The 13,975-nt window shown below is 45.2% G+C and overlaps 1 protein-coding gene across 1 annotated transcript in view; it reads left to right on the forward strand.

The window, feature by feature from the left end:
- DSCAM (DS cell adhesion molecule) overlaps positions 1-13,975 on the forward strand; it is a 959,122-nt gene that overhangs the window by 637,023 nt on the left and 308,124 nt on the right. Inside the window, exon 12 of the mRNA XM_078656818.1 lies at positions 9,032-9,231. Coding sequence (XP_078512944.1) covers positions 9,032-9,231 — 200 coding nt within the window. The remainder of the gene's footprint in view (positions 1-9,031; positions 9,232-13,975) is intronic.

Genomic DNA, 13,975 nt, shown 5'->3' on the forward strand with positions numbered 1-13,975 from the left:
TACAATCAGGGGACCAATGAGAGTTCTGGATAAAAGTAAAAGAATCCTGCAGCCCTAATGGGGCGCCCTAACATGTATGATTGCGAGAATATCTGGGCTGCGTACTTAGATGGCTTATATGGTAGCTCACCTATTTCATCTAGCCTCAAACATTTTGCCACTAAGAGGTTGCCCACCAATTGGTTTCCTGGGAAAGAAGTAAGGGCTGCAATTGCTGCTATCAAGAGCAGAGAGCCCGATAATATCTCAGCAATTTTAAGTCAAATAGCGACTGGTGGGCAAGGGCATATATTCCCATCTATTCTGTAGATAGTTCAGCGGGCTAACACCCCTCATCATGGAGGGGTTCAAAAGTGAAACACATATTATAAAAGGGGAATGGTTCAGACCCCTCAAACTATAGACTGATCAGCCTTCTGGACATCTCGGAGAAGGTGTCCTCAAAACATTTACTGTCACGTTTGGATGATTGGGCATATGAGCATAAGATCATACCTACCAAGCAAAGAGGATTTTGGGAGGTACATTCAACCATAGACCATTGTTTCGCTCTCTGGGCCATCATTAGGGAAGCCCTGGAAGTGAACTATAGGCTATGCTGCTGTTTTATTGATTTCCGTGCAGCCTTTGACATAGTAGATGGGGGACTCCTATGGGGGAAACTCTGCTCCTGGAATCTCCTGATTGTCCTCCTTAGTGCATTACAAGCATTGCACACAGATAATTAGGCACGGGTTGATCTTGATAAATCTGGTAGAATATCGCAAAAGATCCCAATTCAGAATGGCTTCCGACAAGTATGCGTCTTAGCTCCTTAACTTTTTAGCTTATTCCTGCCAGACCTTCCAGCAGTCATGGATCTCATGAATTCATTTTTCCCCAAAGTTGGGAAACAGCATATCCCTTGTTTGTTATATGCAGGCAGTTTGGTACTGTTGAATTACACCCCTATAGATCTGTAGTAAAGAAGTTGGACTTACTTGTGGCACATAGTAGGCAGAATTTGTTGAAACTTTATCTGGAGATAACCAAGGTGCAGGTCTTTGAGAAAAAAGTTCATCCTAGTAACTTTTTATAAATATTTAGGACTGTTCTTCGATAGAAACCTAAAATGGGATACCCATATGGGGAGCACCAAGCAGAGGTCCATGCTGCAAGCTTATTTTTTTAGGTCAAATGTTGTCGGAAGTATAGGGCTTAGTCCTTACACCTCTAATGAAGGCTTATGTAGGGAAAATACCCCCTCTGAGGTTGTATGGAGCAGAGGTACTTACTCTTGATCCCCCTTGTGATGGTAATCCAATGGAGGGGGTTGTCCTCAGGAGGCTTTTGTCGCTGTCACCTGGAACCATGGTTCAGGGTATAAAAAGAGACTTGAAGGATTGTGTTGGGAAGAACTCCTTGGTACTAGAAGAAGGTGGACAATGGAAGCAAGAAACAGGATAACTTATTTAAAAAAATGCATTCTCTTTGTGGTGTAAATTAAGCCTGGCCCCCTTCACCAGTATAGTAGCTTTGAAGGGATCTGTGGGAAAGGTTGACGGTACTCTGGATCTGGCTTATTTGAGGGAGGACCCTTCCATCAGCTTTTCATTAAATACTCTTGACCAGGACATGATCTTTCCCCAATTTCGGCCAGGTACCTCACCCTAGCTAATGGAATGAAATTTTCAAGGTGGGAGTGGAGTGTATACCAATCTTTTCGTCCCCTAATGGTGTAATGCTGACCAGGATGGTAATGGATTCTGCGCATGCTCCCTGAATATTAAATGCTCCTTGTCTCATGTTCTTAAGGACTGTGTTTTTTATATTTCCACCCGACTTAAGGTTTTAATACCTCTGTTTTTAAAATATCAAACATTTCTAAGGTTGGAGGCAATGGAGCTGATGTCTAAAATGCGCACTCCCGATGTGGCAGTAGGAATTGCACATTTTATACTTACTGTTCAGCTGAGTTTTGAATAGGTTGTGTTGCTCCTGGGGTTTCAGTGGGTTTTAAGTTTATATTACAATGTTATAGTTGTATTGTTTTGTTGTTTTAGAATGTTTTATGGACACTTGACCTAATACATTTATTTTTGCCTTTATCTTTATAATCTTGTTAAGGGTGTCTAGCTAGCAGTGGTCATGGCAAGCTAGGATTGCCACTTTTCTTAGAAATAAGAAGATATTTGTTTAAGGTTGGCTAGTTTGGTATGGCCGAGAGATGGCTGGGGAAAAATAATTTGAGTAGAATTGACAAGATTATTTTGTAACTTGGGAATTATACCTCTGTTTACTCCAATAATCATTATAAAATGATTAGGCCATCTCTTACCTTCTTTTTAATTGAACTCTTCATATGTTTGCTGTTTTAGGTTTGTGCTTCAGAAGGGAAAATATACTGGATTTTCACTGGATTTTCCCAATATTTGTACTGGCCTGGACTTAAAAATACTGGCTAGGCCAGTACAACATTGGCCTATCGCAGGTTGGCCCTGGGATGTAGCAAGAGGGCTTGTAAATCCCGTTTACAGATAGCTTTTTCTTTTATCAGTGGGATCCCTGCTCCTAGTTTGAATGATACCTGAGGGTAAGGAAGTGGCACATGCAGGAATGGATCCCCTGTATTGATATCCTTTGTCACATACACTTAGAGAGGGTGTGAATCACTAAATGCATCATAGAAGACTGATGGCGGAATCTTGGCCACTCTGAGTTACAACCAAAATCCGCCACTTGGTGGAGTTTTTTCTCGAGCGCAGCTCACCAACAATAGGTTGATGAGCGCAAGCAAAAATTGTCATACCCTAGCACAATTTTTGGGCACTCGGAGGACACCCAATAAGATTTTCCCAGTGCGGGCGATTGTCACTATTCACAGTGAGAAAGCTGCTGCACGAGTGGCAGCTAAGCCAACTCGAGAAGCAGCTTCCTCTGCCAACCCACGTGGTGCCACTCACACTGATTTTTCAGTGTGGAGCATGCTCTTGGAGCAAAAAATCAGCATGAGCAGTGAGTGCAACATGCAATTTCTGTCTGTTTGCAGAACACTGCAGACTCTTGCTGGGTTTTCACGTAACGCCGAAGTACTCCACGGAGTGAAACTCTGCGAGTTCCAGGCATGCGTACTTAAAAATACATGCCAGTGTGGTAGCGTTCTAGTGTTCCTGCACAGGAACAGGAAGTGTATAACAGGAAGCGGAAGGCGGCCATATTGTTTTCTCGGCGCCGACCGCTAGAAAGAGTCTAAGCCCCGGCGCTCCGGGAATAAAGTACATAAAAGCAAATAAAGCGTGCCTCCTTGCTTTATTACAATGGCGACGAGTTGGGGTATGTAATTACCCGACCGCACGAGCGAACCCTACGCGAACGCACGCATCTAGCGTGAGGCACCAAAATCAGCACCGGAGCGTGGCAGAGGAGCGGAGACAGAGCACCAAATTGGCGCGAAGGGATACCAGCGCTACCCCAAGCCTGAGTGAAGCCCCAACTTGCTCCCAGGGCCCAGCAAACGACCCTGCCCAGCAAGACAGCATCCAGAGAGGACAGAGGGCACGGAGGGACATTGGAGGACGCCCATTGCATGACAGCAAGGTACCATATACTGCATACCACGTAGGGCCTCTTACTAGTGTACAGGCACCCGGGCAGAGTAGCACACGCTGGCGGAAGCAGCAGGCTCATCGTGTCCAGGGACAGGAGGCGGGCCGCAGGCGACATCCATCCCCAATAAGAGCAGACATGGGGAGGACAGCGAAGAAGACGACAAGGAGGACGACGGAGAGGGACAAGAAGCCCCAGGCAGTCCGTCCAGACAGACGGTCACCGCAGTCAAGTCCAGGAGGAACACACCAGCCATGGCCAATCAGAGCACGTCTCTCACCCAACTGGTGCCATTCCTAACTAAAAGTGGGGAACCGGAAAGAAAATGGGAAGACTGGAAGAGGTACTTTCTTAACTATCTGGAGGCACTGGAAGAGGAGGGAGACACCCCATTCTCGAGCAAACGGAAAAAGAAGATTTTGCTTCACAACTTAGGCCCAGAAGGGCTCAGAATCTACGACACAATTGTGAAAGGTGAGAGGACTGCGGGGGTCCCTGAGGTGTTTGATCATGCCATCGAGGACTTAGACGCACATTACAGGCCGGTGGTGTGTGTCGCCATTGACAGATTCAACTTCTTTCAGAGGAAGCAAAAAAGCGGCGAGTCCGTGGACGAGTACGTGGTAGCCTTGCGGAAGTTGGCCCTCACGTGCAAATTTGAGGGACTGCATGATGAGCTCATCAGGGACCAGATTATCATGCATACTTCCAGCTCCCACATACAGGAGAAGTTATGGGTGAATGGCGACGCTCCTCTAAAGGAAATCTGGGCAATGGTCAAGAAAGCCGAGTTGTCGAGAAGGTGTGCTCAGGCGGCGAAGAGAGATGCCCAGGAGTCACAAACGGTATGCAAAGTGATAGCGCCAAGTAGAAATGACCGTTGGAAGCAAAACGACACACGGAGAAACCAAGGGGGAAGTAGAGCAGATTTCACCGCCAGGCCAAAAGCGGACGACAACTCAAACAAAGCAGGAAAAACACAGTGTTACAGGTGTGGTAGCAATGCCCATCTAGGAAACGACAAAGCGTGCCCCGCTTTCAGGGCCAAATGCTCCTACTGCAACATCTTTGGACACTACGAGAAGGTGTGTCGCAGGAAACCCAAGAATGCCGTGGTGCGTTTAGTGGACCAAGAGCAGCAAGATGAGTCCAGCGATCAAGAGGATACAGTGGAAGAGGAAGAATTCCTATATATTGATGTCCAAATACTAGAAATGGATGGCTCCAACTCAGACAGACCCCGGCTCGACATGCACATAGGGGGGATACCCCTGGAGATGATCGCGGACAGTGGAGCGCCCATCTCAATTGTTCAGAGACAAGTATGGGAAGACAACTTTGCGTCAAGAATCAAAGAAACACTTCTACCCATTGATGTGAGGCCGGTTACGTACACCGGACAAAAGATCCCCATGTTGGGTTACTGTCCGCTCATGTTTGAATTCAGAGGCCGTCACGCGCAGTGCAAGCTGTATGTAGCAGAGAGAGGCCCGTCCGTGCTGAGTTTGAAGGACCAAGGAGCTTTGGGGATTCAGCTCAATCCCGGGAGGCATTGAGAAAATCCTACTCATGGACATGGAGGTCAAGGAAGATGTGCAGTTGTGGAAGATGACGTATCCCAGAGTCTTCAACGGGCAAATTGGTGAACTGGGAAAATACACACACCTCATCAAGCTGAGAGAGGGAGCGGTGCCAGTGGTGCACAAAGTGAGGATCATCCCGTTCCGCAGCAGAGAGGCAGTACAAACAGAACTGGACCGGTTGGAAAAGGAAGGTGTCATCAGGGCGATAGAGAGTGCGGAGTGGCTATCTCCCCTGGTTGTAGCCCAAAAGCCCAATGGCAAGGTACGTCTCTGCGTGGACCTAAGAGAATTAAACAAGAACATTGTCATTGACAAATTCCCCCTACCACGCATCAGTGAAATGTTGGCGAAAACGAAGGATGTCACATGGTTTTCCACGGTGGACCTGTCGTCGGCCTACCACCAAGTGAAGCTTCATCCGTCGTGCACCCACCTCACATCGTTTATCACACCATTCGGGTGCTATGAGTTCGTGAGGATGCCTTTCGGCCTAGCTTCAGCCGTGGCTGTGTTCCAGAAAATCATGCACAAACTCTTAAAGGACCTGAAAGACATCCTTTTCTTCCAGGATGACATTCTGGTAATGGGGAAGTCGAAGCAAGATCACAATGTGAAACTGCACAAGGTGTTACAGAGACTACAAGACAACGGGTTGACTGCTGAATGGACAAAATGCAATTTGGGAGTCAAATCTGTCACGTACCTTGGCCATGAAGTGAGTGGACAAGGAATAACCCCTAAGAAGACAAACATGAGAGCCATTATGGAGGCGCCCACTCCGGAAAAGAAGGAAGATGTTCGGTCATTCCTAGGAATGGCCGAGTATTACAGCAAATTCATTCCACATTTTGCTACGAAAACACACTATATACGACAACTGCTCAAGGAAAGGAATAGATTTCAGTGGGGGAAAGAAGAGCAAATGGAGTTCGATGCACTCAAGCAAGAAATGGGCACAGCCATTCCCCTCAAGGGATTCGACCCAAAGGCAGAGTCCATTCTCACCACGGACGCCAGTGACCGAGGCCTAGGAGCGGTACTGATGCAGAGGGCGGAGTCAGTAGAGATGTCTACTGTCAGCTTCGCCTCTCGTTTGTTGGCGCCCAATGAAGAGAAGTTCAGTGTGGTGGAGAAAGAAATGCTGGCAGTGGTCTGGGCGGTGGAGAAATTTAGGCAGTACTTGTGGGGAGCCAAGTTCCTAGTGAAAACCGATCACAAGCCCCTAGTACGTGTCCTGACATCAAGCGGACATGAACATGCTACACCAAGAATCGCCAAGATGACCCTTCGGCTTTTGGACTTTGTCTATGAGGTTGAGCACATTCCGGGGCCACAGAACAAAGTGGCCGACTTCCTTAGTAGGGCGGCAGCCATGGACGAGGCAAGGAACGAAGAGAAGCAAGATTGGGAAGGTTATGTGGTGGCCACCATCCAGGACACAGAGGAGGTGATAAGCGCCCAAGACTGGGAAGAGGCCTACAAGGAAGACACAGACCTAGAGGCCGTGAAAGGATACGTAGTCCATGGATGGCCAGAAAAGAGACACTTGAAGGAGGAACTGAAGAGATATTGGGAGGTCAGAGAGGAGCTGTCATTGGCAGAGAACCCAGTGTTTCTATTCCGAGGAGACAAGGTGGTCCCGCCCCGGAACATTTTAGAGCGTTTGATGTCCTTGCTGCATGAAGGGCACCAAGGGATCACGAAGACGAAAGCATTGGCCAGACAAGCATATTGGTGGCCGGCCATCGATGCGCAGGTAGAACGACACGTGCGCACATGTGAGTCTTGTGCAAGATCAGACAAATCCCAGAGCATGATGAGACCGCCTTTGGGAAGATTTCCGATTCCGGATGGGCCTTGGGAAATGTTGTCGGTGGACATAATGGGGCCAGTCCTGGACAAGGAGGGTACTCAGAAGTACGTGGTGGTCGTCATTGATAAGTATTCCAAGTGGCCCGAGCTACAAGTATTGGAACATGTGGACACAGAGGCGGTTATACGGTTCTTGCGTGCCACATTTGTCAGTGAAGGCATCCCAAGGATCATCACCTGCGACAATGGTCCCCAATTCACATCTGAGAAGTGGATCGCCTTTACCAAGAGAAACGGCATCGAAGTAAAGCACACCCCGATCTACCACCCTGCGGGAAATGGCCAGGTGGAGCGTTTTAATCGTGTGATAATGGGCACTATACAGGCGGCCATTGAAGATGGTCTGGACTGGGAAAAGGAGCTAGAAAAGATGATTTGGGAATACCGCATCACACCAGGGAGCACAGGGTACAGCCCCTTCAAGATATTAAGAGGTAGAGAAGCCTTCACCAAAGACAATGCAGCATGGAGGAAGCTGGTCGTACAGAGCAAGTGGTCGCCGGCGGTGGTCAGAAAGAATTTAGAGAGAGCACAAGAAGTTTACACTGCCCATTACAACAAAAGGCGGAACACTCGAAGCACAGAGCTAGACAAGGGAGATTGGGTGAGGGTGAAGCTGGCCATCATGAAGAGAAAGGGGGAAAGCAAGTTTTCACCCCCCCTCAAGGTAGTGGAGCCCTATGCCCGGTCGGCCCTACTTAGCGATGGAAAGATATGGTCTATGGACAGAATGGCAAGGTGCAGCAAGATACTGAAGTGGGAAGAGGAGACGGAAGAAGGAGCAGAGCAGGTTTTCGAGGATGGAGAAAGTGAAGGTGGAGAAGGACAAAGAGAGAACGTCGGAGAAGGTGAAGAAAGACAAGTAGAGAACGTTGATAGTGCAGAAAGACAAACAGAAGGTGAGGAAAGGGAAAGGAGAAAGTCGAAAGGAGAAAGACGCAGAAGCGAGGACGATGGTGAGAAGAGAGCAAGAGACCGAGAGGTAGAAGGTACGAGAGAGAGGACGGAACACGAGACGACATGTGGAGAGAGAATGGACGAGAGAGTGGAGACTCGAGTAGGAAGAAGAGTTAAGGTACCTGAGAGATTCAAGGACTATGAGATGAACTGGAAGTAAGACTTTTGTAAATTTGTTGTTGTGCATAAAGGGAGGAGATATGTGGTAGCGTTCTAGTGTTCCTGCACAGGAACAGGAAGTGTTTAACAGGAAGCGGAAGGCGGCCATATTGTTTTCTCGGCGCCGACCGCTAGAAAGAGTCTAAGCCCCGGCGCTCCGGGAATAAAGTACATAAAAGCAAATAAAGCGTGCCTCCTTGCTTTATTACAGCCAGACCGGTAAAAAACTGGCTAGATGGCAACTCTCTGCGAAGCTGTCCTAGTGTTAAGGACTGTGTCAGGTCATTCCCAGTGACATTGCCATTAGGGTCATGAGATGGTTGAGACCCTGAAAAATGCTATTTCCTTTTGGTTATAAAATGTTGATAAGTAAACTGGACAAGGAAGAGGAGAAGGTGGATGGAGTCAGGAGCAGAGAAGGAGACATTGTGACACCGAGACTAGATCTGCCAGAAGCAGGTCAAATATATGTTAGTAGTATCTTAGTATTACTGATCTATCTTTACACGCAGCTTCTTTTAAGTCTTTGATACTAAGAATTCTAGGGTCCCGATTATATTTATTTTTAAAAAGTGTATTTCCACTTTAATGAGTACTTTTGTGCAATCCAAGTGCGAATATTATTTAGGAAGTTCTTAACCGCTTCCATGCTGATGACGGCCCCCGTCCGTCATGCATCACGGCGGGCGTGTGCTGATGACGGCTGCGGGCCGTCATGATCCCGCCCACTCATTAAAACGGCCGCACAGGCGCAGAATTGCGCCGCGCCGCTTTGTCTTTGGTTTGTGGTCTTTGGGCTTGGGCAGGCATATATTCTGTTGTTTTATAACCCACTTAATTGTAGGACATTCACTGTGATGTGCCTTCCCTTTCAGTTCCTGCAATGATTACGTCATACCCCAACACTACCTTGGCCACCCAGGGTCAAAAGAAGGAAATGAGCTGCACTGCGCATGGGGAAAAACCCATCATTGTCCGCTGGGAGAAGGAGGATCGCATGATCAATGTCCCTGAAATGTCTCGATACCTGGTGTCCTCCAAGGAGGTGGGAGAGGACTTCATCTCTACTCTGCAGGTAATGTGGAAAGATGGATGAGCTTGTTACAAATAAAGCACGGCATGCTAGGAAGCTTAAAGTCTCTCTAGCGTTCAAAGCAAAATAGCAAGCAGCAAAGCAAAAGATCAAAGACAAGTGCCATTTTAACTGACCAGGACTCTCACTAGAAAATGGTGATTTGGAGCATTGACCTAAAATTCATAGAATAATAGAACAGGCTGCTTACAAGTCAATGGAGCCTTATCATGTGACAGAAACTGGTTTTACCAAAAAACTATTAATGATCAGGTGGCAGGATCTTCTTCCATGAAGTGCTGAAAGACCTTGAGAATAAGATATACAGTACTATACTCATTATTCTCCTGGAGTCTTGCCTCTACGTCCCAGGATTGAAAGCAACTTTACGCTGCTAGGACTTGTGCAAATGTAAAAATCTGAGCCTAGTGGTTTCTGGGCCTTCAAGAGCCATAGAAATTACCAAGCATATTCAATGTACAGGAAGCTCCAAACTACTATAAAATGACATCAATATTTGATTAAAATTATTGATACATTTTGGGTCGGGTTATGAATGTGATTACTAGCATAGTGTTACAGAGGAGTACATGAACATGATAGAGGCATGATTTAGGTTACCATCAGCTCTTTAGTGTTGCTGGATTCATTGTTTCTTGTTTTCATTATGGAATCCACCACAGTCCGGGAGGAAAACCCTCTTGTAATATTTCTGAGTTCCTTTTATTGAGCACTACATCATGATCAAGTACCAGTACTCTTTTTGTCCCGCACTCATTCTCCTGCCTTCCTCTGATAGGGAAACAAGAGAGAAGGTGGTTGCCACAAGTGAGAGCATGGGCTTCAGGTCTGCTGCCTCACTGCTCTGATGTCAGAACAGCAAAAAACATTTTTTGAAACCAGTGCTCTAGTTAAAGGTTTCCTGCAAAGCCATACATAACAAATTAATTAGATTTAGGGTTTCTCACAGTGAAATGTCTGCCATGAATTATGCATATTATTTCTCTAAGGTGCCTGGCATCAACTATTAATTTAATTGAGAAGTAATTGTAAAAAAAAAAGATGAACCTCTCAGGCAATCCAAAATTCACAATGGAGACCAATTGTAAACAAAATAGACAGGAGGCAGTGTTCAACATCATCAGTGTATAAACTAGTCACAAACCAATGGCCACTTTACAAGTGACATCAGACATTACAACAAAGTACTCAGAATGGATGGAATGTGCACATCATTTAGAATCACAAAATATAACCTCTATAGGGTGCTGGAAAAAAAGAAGCACTTGGCATTCAAGTCTAAAACAGACTCCACTCTAACCTATAAATATGTATGATCACCAACCTGCAGGAAGTGGTATTACTGACAACATATAACGCAGGTTAACACACTGTTGTCCACTATCCTGAGGAAGGCCTGATAAAGTCTTATGAGGACCAAACAACATCAACCCAGTTAAAACATACTCCTTGGTGGAAGAGAATATAGGGCCAGATGTACGACCATTTTTTGCGATCGCAGAGTAGTTTTAGGCCTGTTTGGGACCGCAAAAAACGCATGGCCAATATACCAACCCTATTTTTCGAGTCGCTAATCAATTAGCGACTCGCAAAATATGGTAAGCGACTCACTATTAGGAAGGGGTGTTCCAAGGGCGTCCCTTCCTAATAGTGACTCCAAAACCTGTATGAATGTTTTGCGACCGCAAACAATCGTAGTTTACCACCCTTTTCAGAAGGATGGTAAGGCTGGCACTCGCAAATAAGGACCACTGCTTTCCCTTAAAAAATGAAACTGAAAAGTGTATTTTTTATTTTTTAAATGCTTCCAGTTTTCCTTTAAGGAAAACAGGCTGCATTAAAAAAAACTGCTTTATTGGCAAAGCAGTCCCAGACATGGTGGTCTGCTGATCACAGCAGGCCACTATCCTTGGGAGTGCGAGCCATTCCCAATGGGATCGCTAATTGCGACAGCCTCATTAATATTCATGAGGCATGCAATATGTGACCCCATTGGGAATCGCAAACAGTGTCTCAGATACTGTTGTATATAGCATTTTGCAAGTCGCAAATTGTGACTCGCAATTTGACGCAATTTGCATGTCTCAAAATGCTATGGTCGTACATCTGGCCCTATATTTATTGTAATACGAGGAATCTAGATAGAGTAAAAGTCAAAAACAGGTTATGTTGGCACCTCAGATACTTGCCTATATGTACTGATTGACGTTTCAGAATAAGACAGGGGCATATAAATATTGTTTTATTAGTCATTTCAGATGTTTAAAAAAAAATATTTGTCCTTTTATTTAGATAGGTATGATAAATGCACTAGGTACAATTAGTGATGAATCACACTTCTATCACAATTGAATATAAATAAAGTCCAAAAACATTAAATATTTTCTTGTAAATAAATATTTCTGTTGCAAACAAAATCAGATTTTACAGCTTGCAGCATCACACGTTAAACACTTCTCCTTCTACTAGGAAAAAGAAAACGTTAGTAAATTATAAAGGTGTTCAGTCACATTGTGAGGACGACTATTTCCAATTTTCTTCATTAATTCTTATAATCATTTCCTCTCGGACCACTTACAGTTATTATTCATAGATGGATCACAGAGCGTTAGACTACTTAGGGGAATAGTACCAAGGGCCATTATCGCCGCTTTAGCGGGACTTTTTCCCGCTAATGCGGCGATCATTTTATCACCCTATTACCAAGCTGTCGCTAACACCAGTTAGCGACAGCTTGTAGGCGATAGCGGGCATTTTGGGGCCCACTTTGCATGTCAGCGATAATTATCGCTAATGACATGCAAAGTGGGCGTGCCAAAATGTCAGCGACTGAAAACAGTCGCTGCAATCGCTATCGCCTATGATCAACACAGGTGCAGTTTTGGAAATATTTGCGCTAAGCGTGAATATCTCCAAAAGCTAACGCCTGCCCTGACCAGTTCTTAGCCATGTTATCCAATGAGAGGAGGATAACATGGCTAAGAGCATTGTCACGGTAATGCCTGAATATCGCTGTATTGACAGCGATATTCACGCATTTCGCCTGTTTTTTATCGCTCCTGAGATAAACCTTGCTAATAGCAAAGTACCTCAGCGATTAAAACAGGTGAAGGGCGGCAATAGAAATATTCCCGCAAAGCCAACTTAGCGATAATTATCGCTAGTTGTTGGTAATATGCCCCTCTGTTCCTTTAGGACGTCTCTTTGGGCAGAATCTGCGCTATGGCACCCGATTCATCGATTCATTGCCTGACCTGGTGTGCAGTTTGCTATTCGTCAGTGAAAAGCCACATAATCATTGGACTAACAGTTAGTTATTCTTAGTCCTTCATTTCTTTGCACTTGTCAGTGTGCCAGTCTTATAATTCTCACAGCTGGGTTCAACAGGTAATGTTGAGCTGTAAGAGAGAGGCTCACTAAAGGAAGTTGTCACAAATGTATGAGGTATTTAATGATCTTTCTGTGTCTGACCCACAAAAGTCACATTCTCTATTTACCAACCCAGGTAGTTACTTTGATCCTCCTATGCCCTTCTATTTAACCACCAAGTATTTTCAGGGCTAGACAGAGCTGGAGATCTTTCTCGTACCTATCACTGATTTATGGAATTCTCTCCCTCTACAATTGAGAAGCAGTCCAATTCATAACCATTTAAAAGTTAAAATGTGACCTTTTAAGCTCCTATGACCTGTAACATCCTACCTGTCTCTTTGTGGTATATATCTGTATCACTGGGATGCATGTGGACAGGCTACTGTTCCTGCCTTATAAAATTGGCTTTATTAATGTGGTCCAATTGCTTCCTGGCAGAGCACCTTGGTGGTTTTGTGATCTAATCAAATGAACAGGTTTTCCATTCAGGGGGGATATACAGACTAAAGTCTATCCTTTCCCCAACCATTGCACCCTTGTTTAAATTGCTGAAGTTTCAGGCAGATAATATATGCATACAGGGAAAATTGCCCTAACCTCATACTCTAGGAGACACAAGACTGTACAAGGCAGCTCAAGAATTCCAGCAAGGCATTTACTGAAAGAGTTGTTTAGTCACCTGGGACAATATCCGTTTTGGATTGCAAAGCTAAACAGATTTTTCACTAATTACTCACTAATCTGACATAAAATGCCCAGTCCCACAACATCTATCCTCAGCATACCAATGTTGAATTTGAGTTTGAATTGAATTTGGAAGGCGCACAACTACTCCAAGGTTTCTCTAGGCACTGGCCAGATAGGAGCGCTGAGAAAACTAGCAAGAACAACTAAGAGTTGAAGAGCCAAGTCTTCAAACTTTTACGGAATAAGCCAAAGACGGTTTCCTCTCAAAGTGAGAACGGTAAAGAGTTCCACAAGGTAGGTCCTAAATAAGAAAAGGACGGACCATGCATGCGGAGAGCTTGAATTTAGGGACAGAGAACCTCATCTGATGGGTAGATCGAAGAAGACGCAGGGTTGGTAATGCTGAGTAAATTTTTTTATATATTTGAGGGCCACTCCAATTTGATTCTGAAAGTGTAGCAGAGGGCCTTAAATTTTATACAGTCCTCTACCTTCAGCCAATGAAGGCTCAAGAGGAGGCTAGTGCCTGATGAAGATTTAGGTACCTGACATAATAGTCTAGCAGCCGCATTCTGCACCACTTGAAGTTTTTGGATTATAGCTTTATTGGAGCCCAGGTAGAGAACATTGCTGTAGTCCAGCCTAGAAGTGACTACGGCTTGGACTA

Source organism: Lissotriton helveticus, chromosome 8 (assembly GCF_964261635.1).
Source record: "Lissotriton helveticus chromosome 8, aLisHel1.1, whole genome shotgun sequence".
NCBI classification, from domain to species: domain Eukaryota; kingdom Metazoa; phylum Chordata; class Amphibia; order Caudata; family Salamandridae; genus Lissotriton; species Lissotriton helveticus.